Source organism: Drosophila miranda (genome assembly GCF_003369915.1).
Source record: "Drosophila miranda strain MSH22 chromosome Y unlocalized genomic scaffold, D.miranda_PacBio2.1 Contig_Y2_pilon, whole genome shotgun sequence".
Lineage (NCBI taxonomy): Eukaryota > Metazoa > Arthropoda > Insecta > Diptera > Drosophilidae > Drosophila > Drosophila miranda.
This window is the reverse complement of record NW_022881614.1, coordinates 1,408,347-1,429,257: the sequence shown is the minus strand read 5'-3', so window position 1 is coordinate 1,429,257 and position 20,911 is coordinate 1,408,347. Positions and strand designations below refer to the sequence as shown.

The 20,911-nt window shown below is 45.8% G+C and overlaps 1 protein-coding gene, 1 long non-coding RNA gene and 2 pseudogenes across 2 annotated transcripts; all 4 read right to left on the bottom strand.

Annotated features, from left to right (window-relative positions):
- Nucleotides 1-96: 96 nt before the first annotated feature.
- LOC117192868 lies at nt 97-2,681 on the bottom strand (annotated as a pseudogene).
- A 12,038-nt stretch (nt 2,682-14,719) lies between these two features.
- LOC117193568 lies at nt 14,720-15,988 on the bottom strand. The gene is made up of 3 exons (XR_004474625.1): nt 15,801-15,988; nt 15,047-15,728; nt 14,720-14,951 (listed from the first exon to the last, which is right to left on the bottom strand). It is a non-coding gene; the product is annotated as an uncharacterized LOC117193568 (long non-coding RNA).
- Nucleotides 15,989-17,264: 1,276 nt separating this feature from the next.
- Nucleotides 17,265-18,177, bottom strand: LOC117193566 (chymotrypsin-1-like). The gene has a single exon (XM_033398314.1). The coding sequence runs from the start codon at nt 17,891-17,893 to the stop codon at nt 17,414-17,416; it is 480 nt and encodes a 159-aa protein (XP_033254205.1). The 5' UTR covers nt 17,894-18,177; the 3' UTR covers nt 17,265-17,413.
- Nucleotides 18,178-18,279: 102 nt separating this feature from the next.
- Nucleotides 18,280-19,549, bottom strand: LOC117193567 (annotated as a pseudogene).
- Between the last annotated feature and the right edge of the window lie 1,362 nt (nt 19,550-20,911).

Below are 20,911 nucleotides of genomic sequence, written 5' to 3'. Positions count from 1 at the left end.
ACCTTTTAGGAAGCCTGGAAACATACATTCGATTCGCTAATAAAGATAAGATATACTTCCTGACAAACCATGGAAACCATATTCAACTTTCATCTACATAGGGTGTAGCCTTTGTACTTCAATTTGTGCCTTCATCCTCTCCCATTCGTTCTATCTATTCTAAGCATGAAAACACACACTGCCGGGTATTATATGCGCAAACCCGCGGGGGCTCGGCTGACACAATTCCATGTGCGAAACTTAAATTATCGCCACATACTCATAAAATCCAAGTTCACGTTACACCCAACTGCAGTGGCCTTTATTTAAAGCAAGCTAGGCGAAAACGGGTGTTTCTTGGGACGGGGAATTTTTAGATGCCTGATGGCCGTTGCTGATCATCCACACGTTCTTCCAGAGCTCGCGCTTGTAGATGTTGCGATAGTTTTGCACGGACACGAGGAACTCTGGACCGAACAGAGTCTGGATGACCACATTTTCGGCGGCGAGATTACGGTTGGTCGCCGGATGGACAATGACCAGTGGGGCATTGCTCTGGAAGAGAAGTTGGTTAGAATAATGGCAAAGGGAAGCTTGTTCATACAAACGGGGATATCTTTGCCCTCGCTCTCGAAGCGCCGGTTGCGATCGACGTGAATGCAGAACCAGTTGGTAAAGGCCATCGGAAGGTCACCACCCGGACAGCCACACCTCTGTAAAATACCTTTTCATGGACTCATTCATCATCTTACACTGCGATGAACAAGGCCCAGAGGAAAGTTCAGCTCGCCGTTCTTATGGGAATGATATGTGACATCGATGGACTGGTTCAGGTTGACTTTCTTGGGCGCACTGTTGAGCATGATGGGATCATTCTCAGAGTCCATGCACTCCAGGCGGAAGCGCTGCCCGTACTTAATGTCCTGCCCAGTGCGGTCGTGTTCGTCACCACTGACGATCCGGAACGAGTTGCGCACACACGACCGCGCGGAGGGAGCCACCGTCAGCTCGCAGTCCTCGTTGATGCTTTGGCTGTGGCGCACCACCCGCTCGTTGATCACCACCGAGAGGGCAAGGTTCAGATCAGCGGTGCTCATATTCTCGATGTTCATGGAAATGGGCATCAGTTGGACGACGGCTCCGAAGATAACGTTCTCCTTAGGCGCTGCGAGGACGATCTCTTTGTGGAAGTTGTCGTAGAGTGCGCGCCTTCTCGACCAGAAGTTCGCCCCGATTCGGCTTGCTCTTAAAGTTGCGAACTTTGTCCTAGAAAAGGTCAAAGTAGGTAAGGTCTAATGGTATAATGGCTTGAATTCGCTCTTCTACCTCCTCGAGGCAGTTTTCCTCGAACCAATTGCCAATGCGGACGACAGGCCGGAAGCGAGACGATCCGTCGCGTCGTGTAGTCGCGAAACAGAAACAAAATATATTACTCACAAAGAAATTGGAAAGAATTTGATTATTCTTTATTTTGGCAATTGAGACACGATTCGTCTGTTTCAGTTGTCTAAATAAAACAAAGCTAACTATTGGAGAGGTTTTCCAACGCCTTCTTATAAGAGGAATCCTGTAAAATGGATAGAAGAAGGTGCCAATGGAAAGAAATTAAACTGATGCTATTATTATGTGGAAGCTAAGGGTTTCACTCATGCCCCCCTGCTCCAATTCACCACGGGATTCATTGCGGATACGTTCATATGGATTTATAGCATACTTTTGGTCTTATAAACGATTGCTGTGCACTGGCCCACAAGGCGGATGAGTAATGACAGAGACAATATTCCCCATTAGCACACATTTCTGAGCTTTAATTTGTACAATATACTCGAATGGAATGTGCTTCATCAAGTCGAATTAAACAGAGGTCATTAAGACGCCAGTGTTGGCTGTTGGCTGTAGGCGTTGTCTATAAGTGGAGACAAAGCAGAGCAGAAGAGACCAAACTAGTCTGTTGAAGGCTGGGTGCCTCATCATCATTAGCAAATCTGTGGATGTCTGGGCCCAATATCGGTGACAAGATAAGCCAGTTGTATCAACATTTGGCACATCAGCCAGTTGCCAGTTGCCACATGCGTTGTTGGTCGCGTTAATTGTGCTTGTTATTCATTATCGCTGATATATTGTATGGGTGCTGATAGATCGGCGTGCACATCACGTGAACGTGCGGACCTGGATCGGCCGATGTGCGGCACGTTTCTTATCTAGGCACCAGGGTCTCGGCACTCAATTGTAAAGGGCCCATACGGTGGCTTATGGCCATGTTTACCCTACGCTAGAGCTGCTGTTCCATCAGTCGTGGCATCAGTCTGATACACAGCTCGGCACTGATTTATTTTTATTTGGTTGCACTCACATTAGTAATTTCACAATTCCTTCATGTAGCCGTAATTGGCACCAAAGTACTTCACGCTGCTCACTTGGTACGAGGGAACATTCAGCTGCTTCTGCCCGCAATCTATCCGCAGAACGAAGCCCGATCGCCGCTCGTCGATCACATGGCCCTCGATGCAGACGCACGGACCCCCGCAGATCTTCGGCGGACAGATGCGCGACTTGTATTGGCAGGTCTCCTCGCACCTGGAGGAGCAGCTGGACTTGGTGGCATTGAGACCGCAGTCCAGGCTGGGAGGATACGCCGTATTGGCCCGAGCAAAAGGAATATCCCCGAAGACCCAACCGGGTGCTAGAACGTAGTATAGCATTATGTGTATATCATTTGGCGATGGTTGCATGAAGGTTTTGGGTCAGAGATCCAATTGGTAGTGGAACCGATCTACTGATCAATTTAATTAGTTATGCCTCGAAAGGTTACCCCGTAACTGAAGAGTCGCTCTGGCGCCAGTATGACACATATTTCCATGCAAAATCACCTATAATATCAAATATCATCAATGATAAGTTATAATCTAAGAGACAAATTTTTCTTCCAGTTGTTTATCCAGAAATAAAAGCAATCTATTCGCTAATTGTTTCGTGCCGTACCCTCAAAACCGTTTCGTTATCTGCTTCAAATACAAGTCCTCACACAAAGAGACCCTCAGAAATAGTTGCCACCTTTTTAACTGCGTCAAACGACAGGCCCCAAAACGATAGTGGATCTGACGTTGGAATATCTTCCTCTGGCTCCGATTCCGTCACTAAACACTAAACAGAGCCGCCTATCGCGATGGGTGAAATATAATTAATAATCAGATAATTCCCCAAGAGCAGAAATGGGCATTTGATTTGGCATCGGCCATTGAAACGCACTCGAGAATGTCACATAAGACATATTCGATGGACGATGGGCGCTGCGCGATAGGAGATCTCAGAGAGAGCTACTGCGCCCCGAGCTCCGTCGATAGGCTAATCCAATCCCGCATCATGTGATTAGGTTTTCCCCATCGCGAATTGGTGGCTCATTGATGGCTATAGCAATAGCCTTGTCCGGTTGGAACTACTGTTTCCCAAGATTATGTTTTACGACTTTTTATAGACCCGAAATCAGGTTGATAGAATTCTAGCGCTACCTGGGCAGGCTCGTTTGCCCAGCCCTTATCGTTGGTCAAAAGTCACTTTATGGCCCAATAATTGTCCGCTTTTGGATTGGGATATTGGTTTATAAAAAGCACAGTTTACAGAGCAGTTTGCACGGGGCACTCCTCTTTTATTGGTTCCGTTCGGCATGATATGGGCCCATTGCTCTGACGTCTTTGCTGTAAATCTCCTCATTAGGCCTGTCAATATTGTAAAAGCATCGCATCGGTAGAGTCAGCTCGGCCGACCTCTCATGCGTCTTTCATGCGTTTGGAGATAACTTTCGACTGTCTGCTCTCAGTGCTAGAATTTGAGCGGCGTGAGCGGCATGTCGGAGAGCACGAGAGAACAGCTGCTCTCGGAGCTTACAGCTCTCGCTTTCCACCTGAACCGGTAACCGGTAACCGCTAACACGTTCGCACCTAACAAAGCGGAGGCCCGAAAATAGAGACAAAGCTGCAGAGCCTCTGTGATCCTCAGGCGCAGCTTCAACGCTGACTTTGTTGGCACTGTCGCTATAAAATTATCGTTTAATTGGTTATATTGCTGCCCATAAACGTGCCCATTATCACAGTCGTCTATCACCCACCCAACCGAACGACGAGCAAGCCACCTCTCTGCGCTGCCGCTCGGCCGATGAATCAAACGAGCGAATGCCGCTTCGCTTCGTGTTTCCTCTGTCCGCTAACGCAGCTCTGTCAGCGTCCGCGTTTCGATGCGAGCAAAACAGAAACAAAAACAGAATTAAAACGAGGGGGAACGTTGTGAGTTGCTGCAGACACCGCAACTCTACAGTTATACCCGATACTAAGTCAGTATGGCTCTCCTCCGGCAGACGCAGCTAATATTAAACGACACGACAAAGAGTGCGTGCGAGAGAGACAGAAAATCAGTCTGAGCGTGACGTCGGGCGCTGCGAAGCCAGTGCAAATTGATTTGTTCCTTTTGGCTATAAAAATTATCTGATCTGGTCCAGATTCAGCAATCTGATAGATATGGTCATTATCTATGATTCTGCGTTTTTAGTTTTCTCAAATGTGCAATATTGTGGATGCAACAGATTTTCGTCCTTTGTGGGGGCGGAAGGAGGTAGGGCGAAATTCTGAGATATACGTTTTATAGTGAAATCTAACAGAAGTGCGGATACCAAATTTGGTTACTCTAGCCTTAATAGTCTCTGAGATTTGTGGATGCCTTAGATTTTCGTCCTTTGCGGGGGCGGAAGGGGGTGTGGCGAAATTTGGATACGAAATGTTCAAGGTCCGATATCACAGGAGTGTGGATACCAAATTTGGTTGCTCTGGCTCTTATAGGTTCTGAGATCCTTGAACTCATATTTTGCAATTGGCAAAACCGACCATGAAACCTGTGTGTTAGAGAGAGACAGAGGGAGAAAGAATGAAATTGTTTTCTTGATTCTGGCTATAATTATTATACGATCTGGTTGAGATCTTACATTCTAAAACATATAGTCATCCTCTACGATTCTGCTTTTTTGGTTTTATCGTATCTTTAAAATTGTGGACGCCACAGATTTTCGTCCTTTGTGGGGGCGGAAGTGGGCGGTGCGAAGTTTTGAAATATTTTTGTAGCAGTGACATATCACAGAAGTCTGGATCCAAAACATCGTTGCTCTAGCTCTTGTAGTCTTTGAGCACTAGGCGCTGAAGGGGACGGACGGACGGACGGACGGACGGACAGACAGACAGGGCTCAATCGACTCGGCTATTGATGCTGATCAAGAATATATATACTTTATGGGGTCGGAAACGATTCCTTCTGGACGTTACACACATCCACTTTTAACACAAATCTAATATACCCCAATACTCATTTTGAGTATCGGGTATAACAGGGAGATCTATAAATGCCTGGCATCGGGATATGTAGTGATCGGAGGATTTGCAATACTTACATGTTGAGCTATTATGATCGTTAATGGAGGTGATTAGGGTGCTAGGTTTACTTTCTCCCACCTGCTGGCTAGGAATTGTTACCATAGCCGATCCCAAATTTTCCAGCATCCGACATCTTGCTTCCAAGAATGAGGCCATGCTTGACCACCGAGGCAATCCTGACGTCGGCAAGTTCTCTTCCCATTTCTCCTTGGTCTTGTGGTCCAATTTCGTGCCTATGATGAAGATCAGCAACCCATCGGAAATCTCCTGCGGGGTCGCCAAGGTCTGAAGTGCACGCAAGTGCGAATTGATTTTATCGCTGAGCGCGCGCAAGCCGATAGCCGAGCCCTTCTCCACCCCTTGCAGCCCGAAAATAGCCTTGACGTGTGCCTGAAAATGTAACAGTTTATTATCGAATCGCAACATTAGTAAATTCAACGCCTTGTCGTAATTCTCCTCAGAAAGTTCCAAGGAACGAATCGTATCCAGCGCAGCACCATCTAGACATCCACGAAGATATTGGAATTTTTCGATGATTGTTATACGATGGTCTTTGTGCACCATTGTCGAAAACATCGCGTGGAATTCTGGCCAATCCATGTAGCTCCCACCGAATCGCGGAAGCTGCAACTCGGGCATTCGAGAACGGCCTATACTATTATAGGCGAACAACGACGAATTCCCCTCGAGAGTATGCCGAGCCGTTGAATTGGCAACATTTACCGTGCGAGCAGCCATCAACTCCCGCGACAGCCTGGACCTAACCTTGACATAAACATTCGAAAAGTCCAGCCGGGCATCATGGGCTAACAGCAGGAAATCCAGCCTTTCAAGGCTCGTTTGAGCGGCATCGAAATTCGCATTCAGTCGCTCGATCTGCTCTAAGCGAGCTTGAAGTTCTGCCTCATCTAACTCGGCAAGCTCTTCCTTGGTAAGAAAGCGATCCATGGCCTTTAGTTGGCGCGCGATGGACTCGGCCTTGTGCTTTTAGAAATATACATCACTCGGCATTGCTGCGTTCGCGACATTGGTAGGCTCAGGTGCTGCCATGGTGGGGCTTTAAAAGAGTCACTCAGCACGACCGAAAAAGACACCCTGTATACGTATAAACGTGGGAACCGAAAGCAAAGGGATTACAGCTAATGCCTTTAGCTGTGCGGCTGTGCGAGCTGTCCGATTCCGCTTTGTACTCCGCTTGTGTGTATTAGTGAGTTCGCTGCACTGCCTACCGCACTGCACTGACCGAATTGTCGCGACAGAGAAATTAATAGCCAGCAATGCGTGTATGTGGGTGTATGTAAGTGTGTTTTAGCACCGAATTGTGCTTAACCGCCGAAAATTTGCTAGGGCTAACGAATGTCGATCGCGAATGATTATTAATTGACACTGCAACTCAGAGATCACGTCGGGGTCACCAAATTTTATGTGGAGATAATGTTTTTTATCCCCTATCGGCCAACTAATTATTTCGAATTAAATAAAACTCGGCGCAGAAATAAAATTACGATACGTTCTTTAATGCGTGACATCCAAATTGCAAGTGTGGCTTGCCTGCCCTTTACATTGCCGCTCCGATCGTTAAGCGCAGCTTCGCTCGGCCGACGTCGGTAGGCAGACGCAAAGCGGAGATAGCGAAGAGCGAGCTGGCAGAGAGCGTTTAGCAGGGCAAGCAAGCGCAGAGCTTTAACAAACAAGTGAGTGACATGAACATAAGTAACAAACAAAATAAGCGGCTGAGGGCCAAGAATTAGGTGCTATTTGGCAAGCAGCTAATCGGCTGGGTTCTGCTCCGAACACAGGCCCTATGGAAAGTGTGACCACAAGACGTGGTAAGGAGCTGAGCCAAATATTCCACCTGAGCCTGGCAGATCAAGCAAACGCTTTCTTGTAATTCTTCGTCTGCTAAATTCTCGCAACTGCCAAATACGGGCATAATATAAAATATAAAATATAATAATAAAGTAATTAAATAGATAAATAAAATTTAAGAAATTAATAAAAAAAAAAAAAATACAGTATCAAACAAAAAAAAAAAACAATCTGCTAGGACCATGCTTAAGTCAAAGGGAATAATAGGGTATATCTATGTGTGTGTATGTGTATGATGTTTCCCATGTACTACATTTACTCAACTACATGCATAAAGAAATTAATAATAACCCACAACTCGTAGCTATAGGCGGTCCGGGTCTTTCGCGGTGGGTAATAGTTTTTTACCACGTTTCCATCCAGCGATACCAGATACCCAGCCCGATGAGTATGAGTCCATTCACAACTCCTTCCTGGCAAATTGAGGCCTTTCACCCACCGTTCCTGATCGGATAATCCAAACCGGAAAAAAAGGAGCATTCCTCCAGCATTGGCCAGAAGGAACAGGAAGGAAAGGAAGACAAACGAATAAAGAAAGAAAGAACGAAACGAATAGTAATAAGCTCAATGCATTGGGCTGGTACCGGTGTTATATGTACTCATCATTCCGGCCTGCATCATAGGAGCCCGCTTGGTCACTTACAACGGTGGCAATAGTTTAATAACCCACTGCGCTGATCCAGCATAAAGTGATAAAGCCAAAACAAACAAAACAGAATGACAACTAGAAAGACACATCTGTCCCGATACTGGTTGGAAATGTAAGGTCACATCTACATTCCACAATTTTCACAATCATTTGGGCCTTGCCGGTTTGTTGTCAGTTGCGACAACTCGGGCCCCACGTTGGGCGCCAAATAATAAACTAACTGTAGCATATTGGCTATTACCAAACCTTCACGGAAGGCTGAGCAGGTGATGGTTCGTCTCCCGTCCGGGCACGTGCTTGTTCCGGCTTCCGTCTCATCGGCAAGAAATGGGGGGGTTTTTTTATTTCCCAGAACGGACAGGACACAGCTCTACTCCAACAATCATAATACTGACACAGTAACGTTCATTAAAATTTCACGTGCAAGCGAAGTATCGACACAAATATGTACAAGAGCAAATACCCCTAACTACACACACACGGACACATACACACATACAAGTCGTGCCACGGTGTTGTTGTGACCACTCATGCCCACCCTACCATGATCACCGCTCCCGGTTCATCCGGTGATCCCATAAAGAAGGCTCTTACAGCCTCCTATCCAACCCCATTACCCTCCTTTGCCCAGCATGGTCCCCGCATATAGAACTCTAGCCCCGATTCATGTTAAATCCTATATTTCATATTGAGCAATTGCACATGCATCGCACTAGTAAACTAATAAATGATTAACTCTTAATAATACACTTTAGATTGAAATTTAACTTACAAATTGAAAGAAGGGAAGGGTACATATCTCCAGCTTTTATGTTAGGCAAATAGATAATAATAATAAATAAATATGCAAAAGGGAATGTAAAAACTGTGCGCCGCGATCGTTATGGCAGGGCAGTTATTCAAGTGTATTAGCGAAAGCAACCGCAAGTAGAAAGCATAAAAGAACGTCAGAGCGACCAGCCTCGCATCTTCCCTTTTGTGCCTTGTTCTTAAGAGGGCTGGTTCTTATGCGCGGCGTAAGCGCTTATGGTTGCCAACAGGGCATAAGGGAGAGCGCACAGCCTCTCTTAAGCGACGAAGCCCCTGACTACGTGAGGTTTTTTTTTTTTTTTTGGTCATGCAATAAATAGTTGCTCATTACAAACAAACTCCAATGTTTTATCTTTATGTTTTGGGATCACTTACGGCCTTCCTTTGATTTGTTTTAATAAATGCGTTGAAACAGCGATGAAAGCGCTTCCATGGACTGCGGCAACGTTCCTAAAACGAAAGCTGGAGAAATACTTTTACAAAAAAAAACTCACGCTCTCCTCTGCCGTTTAACCGTTGTTCACTTTCGCCCTGTCACACATTCCACTTGCTATTTCTTCCGAACAGAATTTAAAAACACAACCAAAAGAAATTTACTAAGCTAATTACACTAATGACACTATAGCATAAAAATAGGAATCAGCGGTTACACTGATGGATATAAAAAAAAACGACAGTCGTTGCCGCCGGCTTCACATCTGGGCACTCCTCGGCACTTCGTATGGGGAAACGAAAATAGGTCGAGACCCAGATCTATATTTCGGGTAGAAATTGGCTGACCGTTTACATAGCTTTAATAATTTCCGCAGAATTGGACGGCCTCCAATATATCGCGGGTCCGTGACACATAAGTGGCTCGCGCCCGCAAAACGACTGATGAGCCGATCTTTTACGCCTCCCGCTTTGTGCTGCTCGGCCTAGCGCTGGGAATTTTTGGTACGGAGCTGTAGTTGGGCGAGGAGCATAAGTCCCTTGCCGCGGGCGGAGGCCCTAATATCGGGGAAATTGTTGTTGCGAGCTTTCGTATTGGGGTTCAGACAGATACCCAAACGATTGCCCGAAGTTTAAGCCGGTACTAACCGCCAATCAATTGAGATTGGCACTTAACACACTTTTACTTTATAAGCGCACAATATTTCTTTCTTTTTGCTGTATTCAGCTGTTAAGATCTTTTCCCGGTTTTTATTCCTCTTTTTTTTTCTTTATACTTGGACTGGACAAAAATAGCACGTCTGTCTTCGCCAACAGTTTTTCTTCCAAGAGACCGAGGCTAGATCTGCACAGTCTGAGACCCCCAGTTCAGCGTTAAACTTGAGAATCCTCCATTTTCGAATTGACGCCGTAATTATTTTACAAGTTTCAACTCAAAAAACAGAAAAAAAAACCGCTCTCCTTCGTTTACCTTTTAACTTGAATTGAGGCGGCAAAGTTGAGTAACATAGGGAGACCAATATCCCTTCTTGGTACTTTTCCAAATGTTCCCTTTTGTGGATCCCAGTATTTATACTTTTTTTTTATACGTTACTCTTTCAAACCACTTCAAATCCCCCCTACCAAAATCACACTTTGGGGAAGAAGGACCAAAAGGGGGATTCCCACTTAGAGCGATTTTTAACCATGGTGCTACTGTTTGATATCTTTGGCATGGAATTTGCCGATCAGACGTCCTTGCAGATCCTCTAGCTCGTAATAGGCTTGACCCAACTGTCGCCTTACCCGGGACTTCACAAAAAGGGGAGCCAACTTGGCATTAAATCCTTTCACGAAATTACTTTGCTGGAAATTTCGACGGTAAACCTCCTGTCCCACTCTGAATGATACCTCCTTACTTCGAAGGTCTTTTCATTTCGTTCGTGCTGAGCCCTCATTGCCTCCTTTGCCGTGCCACGCATCAGGTCAAATGAGTCGTCCATAGAAAAATGCACCCAACGATCTTCTAACATCTCTAGCTGCCTCAACAACTGATACGTGGTACCATTCGTGATCATCTGTTGCCCAAACGCCAACTGGTATGAACTCGCCTTTACGGCACTGTGCACAGCCGATCTTAACGCACATGCTACACTGCTGAGCTGCTCATCCCAGTTACCTTGGTCAGTATTTATGTAGGCTTTGATTGCTGCCAAGATAGATCTGTTAACTCGCTCGGACGCGTTAGCCTGCGGAGCGTAAACGGCGGTGTAAGCGTGCTCTATGCCATACTTCTGCAGCAAGGAGTTGAATGCATGGGACTTAAATTGGACGCCGTTGTCCGAGACTAGCTTTTCCTGCACTCCAAAGCAGTGAAATAATTGTTCCTCAATGTATGGTACGATGGCGTCGGCGGTAAATTTTCTTACGGGTTTAATAAACGGAAATTTGGAAAAATGATCTAACACCACAAATATCCCGACATTCCCCCTACGCCTTCTAGGATACGGTCCCAGAAAATCTACGTAGAGCTTCTGGAAGAACCGTTCTGTTTCCCCCGTTTTTGCTAGTGGCGGTCTTAAAGGTATATTTGGATGCTTAGTACACTTACAAATTTCACACCGGTTTATGAACTCTTTGACATCTTTTAACAACGTCGGCCAATAATAGTAGCGCCGAACCTTTTCGAGCGTTTTATTTATGCCTCCGTGTGCAGATAGGGCGTGCTCGTGGGCCATTTTCAGGACCGAATCTATGAGCCCCTTGGGAATCCAAATTTTCCAACAGAAATCATCCGCTACCCTTTCGCCTGTTGCGTGCTCGGTGCGACGATATATATGCCTGCCTACCACCTTTACATCTGGCATCTGAGCCTGACTACTCGCTACTTTAGCCCTAAGGGAAACGTAATCCGTCGAACTAAAGTGCTCCGACTCCAAATCGATCCTTTCTTCTGGTTCGATCTCTGAAAAATCTGGGGAAAAGACCCGAGACAAGGCGTCTGGAACGATGTTTCGAGACCCTTTTCGGTGGCTAATATCAAAGGAATACCCCTGAAGCTTCAAAGCCCATCTGGCCAGTCTGCTACTCAGATCTGATTGGGACATCAGCCACTTCAAGGAGGCATGGTCGGTTATCACCGTAAATTGATGTCCCTCTACATAAGCGCGAAATTTCTTGATGCTCAGAATGGCAGCTAAGCATTCCTTTTCCGTCACCGAGTAAGCACGTTGGCACTTATTCAATTTTCGTGACATAAACGCAATTGGTACTTCATCGCCCTCTTCGTTTATTTGCATCAGTACCCCTCCTACTCCTGACTGACTAGCGTCGCAGTGGATCAAGAAAGGCTTTTCAAAATTCGGTGTGTGTAAGACGGGAGCTTCACACATTGAGTTCTTCAGAGCTGTGAATGCAGCTTCTGCTTCTTCGGACCAAATGAACTGGCGTTTCTGCTTCAGGGCGTCCGTCAGAGGCGCCGCAATAGCCGCAAAATTCTTTATAAATTTGTGGTACCATCCCGTCATACCCAAGAATCGACGCAACTGTTTCACCGACTTCGGAGCAGGATATTCCTTAATGGCCTCTATTTTGTCCAAGTCCATGCCTATAATACCGTGACCCACTACATGCCCCAGATAGCGGACCTCAGGCACACAGAACTTGCTCTTCTGTATATTAATTGTAAGCCCCGCTGCAGACAACTTCTCTGCTAATACTTTTAACACACTCAGATACCTCGTCTGTCCTCGCATCCTTGAATCGTACTAACAATGAAGATTTAAGGTCGGCCCAAACGACCGTCCTAACACTCTTATGGTAGCGCCAATACCAGTCACTGGCACTTCCCTCAAAGAGATTGCTCACGTATCTCGAAAGCAACTCGAAATTCCCGTCCAATGTTTGGATCGTGAGCGCTTCTACCCGATAAATGAAATCGTCGACGGAAATTCCAGTCCGCCCAGAGAACCTAAGCTTCCAATTGACTAAAATTTAACTAACACGCTCTGGTCGAATATCCACACTCATGGGGGAATTCCTGCTGGCTGTTTCGAAACCCTGAAACCCGGGCAAAGGTGTCGGCCGTCGTGCCGATCCTTCTCCAGCTTGGTTATCCCTCGAAGGAACATCCGCTGTATTTGCCAATTGGCCCATGAGAGAGCTGAGAATACCTTGAAAACCATTAGCGATCGCATTGCTTAGCATCTCGGTTTGTGTCAACGAGGCTTCAGCCATGTCTTCGGCTATCATTAGCTGAAGCTCGTTACTAGGCGGCGGAGCTACCACCACTGGCGGACCAGCTTCCCTAGTTTGCGGCTGATAGGCCGAAGCAGACGTCGAAGCTCCCTGTGGAGCCCCCACATGGGCTTTACTCCTTGTATCAGGCATTTTTGGTACCAATAAGGTTCCGCCGGTATCCCCAGCAGTTTCGTCTAATAAATTCAACGTCGATGACTGAAAAGACGTGTTGCAGACAGGACAAACCTTCTTAGAACCCACTTGTGCGCCAAAACAGGCCCTATGGAAAGTGTGACCACAAGACGTGGTAAGGAGCTGAGCCAAATATTCCACCTGAGCCTGGCAGATCAAGCAAACACTTTCTTGTAATTCTTCGTCTGCTAAATTCTCGCAACTGCCAAATACGGGCATAATATAAAATATAAAATATAATAATAAAGTAATTAAATAGATAAATAAAATTAAAGAAATTAATAAAAAAAAAAAAATACAGTATCAAACAAAAAAAACAATCTGCTAGGACCATGCTTAAGTCAAAGGGAATAATAGGGTATATCTATGTGTGTGTATGTGTATGATGTTTCCCATGTACTACATTTACTCAACTACATGCATAAAGAAATTAATAATAACCCACAACTCGTAGCTATAGGCGGTCCGGGTCTTTCGCGGTGGGTAATAGTTTTATACCACGTTTCCATCCAGCGATACCAGATACCCAGCCCGACGAGTATGAGTCCATTCACAACTCCTTCCTGGCAAATTGAGGCCTTTCATCCACCGTTCCTGATCGGATAATCCAAACCGGACAAAAAGGAGCATTCCTCCAGCATTGGCCAGAAGGAACAGGAAGGAAAGGAAGACAAACGAATAAAGAAAGAAAGAACGAAACGAATAGTAATAAGCTCGATGCATTGGGCTGGTACCGGTGTTATATGTACTCATCATTCCGGCCTGCATCCCAGGAGACCGCTTGGTCACTTACAACGGTGGCAATAGTTTAATAACCCACTGCGCTGATCCAGCATAAAGTGATAAAGCCAAAACAAACAAAACAGAATGACAACTAGAAAGACACATCTGTCCCGATACTGGTTGGGAATGTAAGGTCACATCTACATTCCACAATTTTCACAATCATTTGGGCCTTGCCGGTTTGTTGTCAGTTGCGACAACTCGGGCCCCACGTTGGGCGCCAAATAATAAACTAACTGTAGCATATTGGATATTACCAAACCTTCACGGAAGGCTGAGCAGGTGATGGTTCGTCTCCCGTCAGGGCACGTGCTTGTTCCGGCTTCCGTCTCATCGGCAAGAAATCGGGGGGTTTTTTTTTTATTTCCCAGAACGGACGGGACACAGCTCTACTCCAACAATCATAATACTGACACAGTAACGTTCATTAAAATTTCACGTGCAAGCGAAGTATCGACACAAATATGTACAAGAGCAAATACACCTAACTACACACACACGGACACATACACACATACAAGTCGTGCCACGGTGTTGTTGTGACCACTCATGCCCACCCTACCATGATCACCGCTCCCGGTTCATCCGGTGATCCCATAAAGAAGGCTCTTACAGCCTCCTATCCAACCCCATTACCCTCCTTTGCCCAGCATGGACCCCGCATATAGAACTCTAGCCCCGATTCATGTTAAATCCTATATTTCATATTGAGCAATAGCACATGCATCGCACTAGTAAACTAATAAATGATTAACTCTTAATAATACACTTTAGATTGAAATTTAACTTACAAATTGAAAGAAGGGAAGGGTACATATCTCCAGCTTTTATGTTAGGCAAATAGATAATAATAATAAATAATTGTGCAAAAGGGAATGTAAAAACTGTGCGCCGCGATCGTTATGGCAGGTCAGGTATTCAAGTGCATTAGCGAAAGCAACCGCAAGTAGAAAGCATAAAAGAACGTCAGAGCGACCAGCCTCGCATCTTCCCTTTTGTGCCTTGTTCTTAAGAGGGCTGGTTCTTATGGGCGGCGTAAGCGCTTATGGTTGCCAGCAGGGCATAAGGGAGAGCGCACAGCCTCTCTTAAGCGACGAAGCCCCTGACTGCGTGAGGTTTTTTTTTTTTCGGTCATGCGATAAATAGTTGCTCATAACAAACAAACTCCAATATTTTATCTTTATGTTTTGGGATCACTTACGGCCTTCCTTTGATTTGTTTTAATAAATGCGTTGAAACAGCGATGAAAGCGCTTCCATGGACTGCGGCAACGTTCCTAAAACGAAAGCTGGAGAAATACTTTTACAAAAAAAAACTCACGCTCTCCTCTGCCGTTTAACCGTTGTTCACTTTCGCCCTGTCACACATTCCACTTGCTATTTCTTCCGAACAGAATTTAAAAACACAACCAAAAGAAATTTACTAAGCTAATTACACTAATGACACTATAGCATAAAAATAGGAATCAGCGGTTACACTGATGGATATAAAAAAAAACGACAGTCGTTGCCGCCGGCTTCACATCTGGGCACTCCTCGGCACTTCGTATGGGGAAACGAAAATAGGTCGAGACCCAGATCTATATTTCGGGTAGAAATTGGCTGACCGTTTACATAGCTTTAATAATTTCCGCAGAATTGGACGGCCTCCAATATATCGCGGGTCCGTGACACATAAGTGGCTTTGTGCTGCTCGGCCTAGCGCTGGGAATTTTTGGTACGGAGCTGTAGTTGGGAGAGGAGCATAAGTCCCTTGCCGCGGGCGGAGGCCCTAATATCGGGGAAATTGTTGTTGCGAGCTTTCGTATTGGGGTTCAGACAGGTACCCAAACGATTGCCCGGAGTTTAAGCCGGTACTAACCGCCAACCTGAAAAATTAATTTCCTACAATAAAAAAAAGCACTACCCTACGCCACGAGTGTATGTGGTGTATATTAGCGACGCTGAAATACATACCAATTGAGATTGGCACTTAACACACTTTTACTTTATAAACGCACAATATTTCTTTCTTTTTGCTGTATTCAGCTGTTAAGATCTTTTCCCGGTTTTTATTCCTCTTTTTTTTTTCTTTATACTTGGACTGGACAAAAATAGCACGTCTGTCTTCGCCAACAGTTTTTCTTCCAAGAGACCGAGGCTAGATCTCCACAGTCTGGGACCCCCCAGTACAGCGTTAAACTTGAGAATCCTCCATTTTCGAATTGACGACGTAATTATTTTACAAGTTTAAACTCAAAAAAAACAGAAAAAACGAGGGGGAACGTTATGAGTTGCTGCGTACACCGCAACTCTACAGTTATACCCGATACTAAGTCAGTATGGCTCTCCTGCGGCAGACGCCGCTGATATTGAACCACACGACAGAGTGCGTGCGAGAGAGACAGAAAATCAGTCTGAGCGTGACGTCGGGCGCTGCGTAGCCACTGAAAATTGATTTCTTGCTTTTGGCTACAAAAACGATCCGATCTGATCCAGATTCAGCAATCTGATAGATATAGTCATTATCTATGATTCTGCGTTTTTAGTTTTCTCAAATGTGCAATATTGTGGATGCAACAGATTTTCGTTCTTTGTGGGGGCGGAAAGGGGTGGGGCGAAATTCTGAGATATACGTTTTATAGTGAGATCTAACAGAAGTGCGGATACCAAATTTGGTTACTCTAGCCTTAATAGTCTCTGAGATTTGTGGATGCCCCAGATTTTCGTCCTTTGCGGGGGCGGAAGGGGGTGTGGCGAAATTTTGACACGAAACGGTCAAGGTCCGATATCACAGGAGTGTGGATACCAAATTTGGTTGCTCTGGCTCTTATAGGTTCTGAGATCCTTGAACTCATATTTTGCAATTGACAAAACCGACCATGAAACCTGTGTGTTAGAGAGAGACAGAGCGAGAAAGAATGAAATTGTTTTCTTGATTCTGGCTATAATCATTATACGATCTGGTTCAGATTTTGCACTGTAGAAGATATGGTCATCCTCACCAATTCTGCGTTTTTGGTTTTATCGTATCTTTAAAAATGTGGATGCCACAGATTTTCGTCCTTTGTGGGGGCGGAAGTGGGCGGGGCAAAGTTTTGAAATATTTTTGTAGCAGTGACATTTCACAGATGTCTGGATCCAAAACATCGTTGCTCTAGCTCTTATAGTCTTTGAGCACTAGGCGCTGAAGGGGACGGACGGACGGACGGATGGGCGGATGGGCGGACGGACGGACGGACGGACGGACGGACGGACGGACGGACGGACAGACGGACAGACAGACAGGGCTCAATCGACTCGGCTATTGATGCTGATCAAGAATATATATATTTTATGGTGGATTAAACGTTTCCTTCTGGTCGTTACACACATCCACTTTTACCACAAATCTAATATACCCCATTACTCATTTTGAGTATCGGGTATAAAAACCCGCTCTCCTTCGTTTACCTTTTAACTTGAATTGAGGCGGCAAAGTTGTGTAACATAGGGAGACCAATATCACTTCTTGGTACTTTTCCAAATGTTCCCTTTTGTGGATCCCAGTATTTATACCTTTTTTTTATACGTTACTCTTTCAAACCACTTCAATAGTTGAAGTCAGCTTCGGCCAGCTGGATTGTTTTGACAGCACCGCCCATTGGCACGGGGCTGGTTAGCCTGATCAGCGACATGTCAAAGTCCTGGCTCTGCGGATTGTATTGCGGATGGATGATGAACTGGGAAATGCCGAGAACCTGCCCATTGCCGGCGCTCAGATCGTTGGTTCCCACTATGGCCTTCATCTGGGAAGGATTCTGGTCCTTGGTGCAGTGGGCGGCAGTTACAATCATCGTGTCGGAGATGAGAGATCCTCTGCAATGATGGCGCCCTTTCAACTGGAGCGATACCTGATGCGGGAACTGGCCAGGGCCCGCAAACTCTCCGCCTATCATTCGCGAAACATCAGCCACCTTGGCTTGACCAGGAACAGATGTCGTGGCGATCAGAAGGAGCAGTGGAGCTACTAGACATGTAACCGGAGACATTTTAGGAATGAGTGTGCAGACTGTAGCTGCCTTTAACATATTTATAGGTCTTGTCGGCTCATTTTCGTGGAAGTTTTTATCTCTGACTGACACAATTTCATATGCGAATTGGATTGAGCTAGGTGGGCTGCCACCATTTGTAACTTACGGTACCTTTTGGGAAGCCTGGAAACATACATTCGATTCGCTAATAAAGATAAGATATACTTCCTGACAAACCATGGAAACCATATTCCACTTTCATCTACATAGGGTGTAGCCTTTGTACTTCAATTTGTGCCTTCATCCTCTCCCATTCGTTCTATCTATTCTAAGCATGAAAACACACACTGCCGGGTATTATATGCGCAAACCCGCGGGGGCTCGGCTGACACAATTCCATGTGCGAAACTTAAATTATCGCCACATACTCATAAAATCCAAGCTCACGTTACACCCAATTGAAGTGGCCTTTATTTAAAGGCGTTTCCACACGTTCTTCCAGAGCTCGCGCTTGTAGATGTTGCGATAGTTTTGCACGGACACGAGAAACTCTGGACCGAACAAAGTCTGGATGACCACATTTTCGGCGGCGAGATTACGGTTGGTCGCCGCATGGACAATGACCAGTGGGGCATTGCTCTGGAAGAGAAGTTGGTTAGAATAATGGCAAAGGGAAGCTTGTTCATACAAACGGGGATATCTTCGCCCTCGCTCTCGAAGCGCCGGTTGCGATCGACGTGAATGCAGAACCAGTTGGTAAAGGCCATCGGCAGGTCACCACCCGGACAGCCACACCTCTGTAAAAGACGATAGCATACATCATTAAAAACCTTTTCATGGACTCATTCGTCATCTTACACTGCGATGAACAAGGCCCAGAGGAAAGTTCAGCTCGCCGTTCTTATGGGAATGATATGTGACATCGATGGACTGGTTCAGGTTGACTTTCTTGGGCGCACTGTTGAGCATGATGGGATCATTCTCCGAGTCCATGCACTCCAGGCGGAAGCGCTGCCCTTACTTAATGTCCTGCCCAGTGCGGTCGTGTTCGTCACCACTGACGATCCGGAACGAGTTGCGCACACACGACCGCGCGGAGGGAGCCACCGTCAGCTCGCAGTCCTCGTTGATGCTTTGGCTGTGGCGCACCACCCGCTCGTTGATCACCAACGAGAGGGCAAGGTTCAGATCAGCGGTGCTCATATTCTCGATGTTCATGGAAATGGGCATCAGTTGGACGACGGCTCCGAAGATAACGTTCTCCTTAGGCGCTGCGAGGACGATCTCTTTGTGGAAGTTGTCGTAAAGAGTGCGCGCCTTCTCGACCAGAAGTTCGCCCCGATTCGGCTTGCTCTTAAAGTTGCGAACTTTGTCCCAGAAAAGGTCAAAGTAGGTAAGGTCTAATGGTATAATGGCTTGAATTCGCTCTTCTACCTCCTCGAGGCAGTTTTCCTCGAACCAATTGCCAATGCGGACGACAGGCCGGAAGCGAGACGATCCGTCGCGTCGTGTAGTCGCGAAACAGAAACAAAATATATTACTCACAAAGAAATTGGAAAGAATTTGATTATTCTTTATTTTGGCAATTGAGACACGATTCGTATGTTTCAGTTGTCTAAATAAAACAAAGCTAACTATTGGAGAGGTTTTCCAACGCCTTCTTATAAGAGGAATCCTGTAAAATGGATAGAAGAAGGTGCCAATGGAAAGAAATTAAACTGATGCTATTATTATGTGGAAGCTAAGGGTTTCACTCATGCCCCCCCTGCTCCAATTCACCACGGGATTCATTGCGGATACGTTCATATGGATTTATAGCATACTTTTGGTCTTATAAACGATTGCTGTGCACTGGCCCACAAGGCGGATGAGTAATGACAGAGACAATATTCCCCATTAGCACACATTTCTGAGCTTTAATTTGTACAATATACTCGAATGGAATGTGCTTCATCAAGTCGAATTAAACAGAGGTGATTAAGACGCCAGTGTTGGCTGTTGGCTGTAGGCGTTGTCTATAAGTGGAGACAAAGCAGAGCAGAAGAGACCAAACTAGTCTGTTGAAGGCTGGGTGCCTCATCATCATTAGCAAATCTGTGGATGTCTGGGCCCAATATCGGTGACAAGATAAGCCAGTTGTATCAACATTTGGCACATCAGCCAGTTGCCAGTTGCCACATGCGTTGTTGGTCGCGTTAATTGTGCTTGTTATTCATTATCGCTGATATATTGTATGGGTGCTGATAGATCGGCGTGCACATCACGTGAACGTGCGGACCTGGATCGGCCGATGTGCGGCACGTTTCTTATCTAGGCACCAGGGTCTCGGCACTCAATTGTAAAGGGCCCATACGGTGGCTTATGGCCATGTTTACCCTACGCTAGAGCTGCTGTTCCATCAGTCGTGGCATCAGTCTGATACACAGCTCGGCACTGATTTATTTTTATTTGGTTGCACTCACATTAGTAATTTCACAATTCCTTCATGTAGCCGTAATTGGCACCAAAGTACTTCACGCTGCTCACTTGGTACGAGGGAACATTCAGCTGCTTCTGCCCGCAATCTATCCGCAGAACGAAGCCCGATCGCCGCTCGTCGATCACATGGCCCTCGATGCAGACGCACGGACCCCCGCAGATCTTCGGCGGACAGATGCGCGACTTGTATTGGCAGGTCTCCTCGCACCTGGAGGAGCAGCTGGACTTGGTGGCATTGAGACCGCAGTCCAGGCTGGGAGGATACGCCGTATTGGCCCGAGCAAAAGGAATATCCCCGAAGACCCAACCGGGTGCTAGAACGTAGTATAGCATTATGTGTATATCATTTGGCGATGGTTGCATGAAGGTTTTGGGTCAGAGATCCAATTGGTAGTGGAACCGATCTACTGATCAATTTAATTAGTTATGCCTCGAAAGGTTACCCCGTAACTGAAGAGTCGCTCTGGCGCCAGTATGACACATATTTCCATGCAAAATCACCTATAATATCAAATATCATCAATGATAAGTTATAATCTAAGAGACAAATTTTTCTTCCAGTTGTTTATCCAGAAATAAAAGCAATCTATTCGCTAA

Excerpts from the sequence above, each read along its gene's own strand:
- LOC117193566 (XM_033398314.1), bottom strand. The coding sequence starts at position 17,893 with ATGTTAAAGGCAGCTACAGTCTGCACACTCATTCCTAAAATGTCTCCG.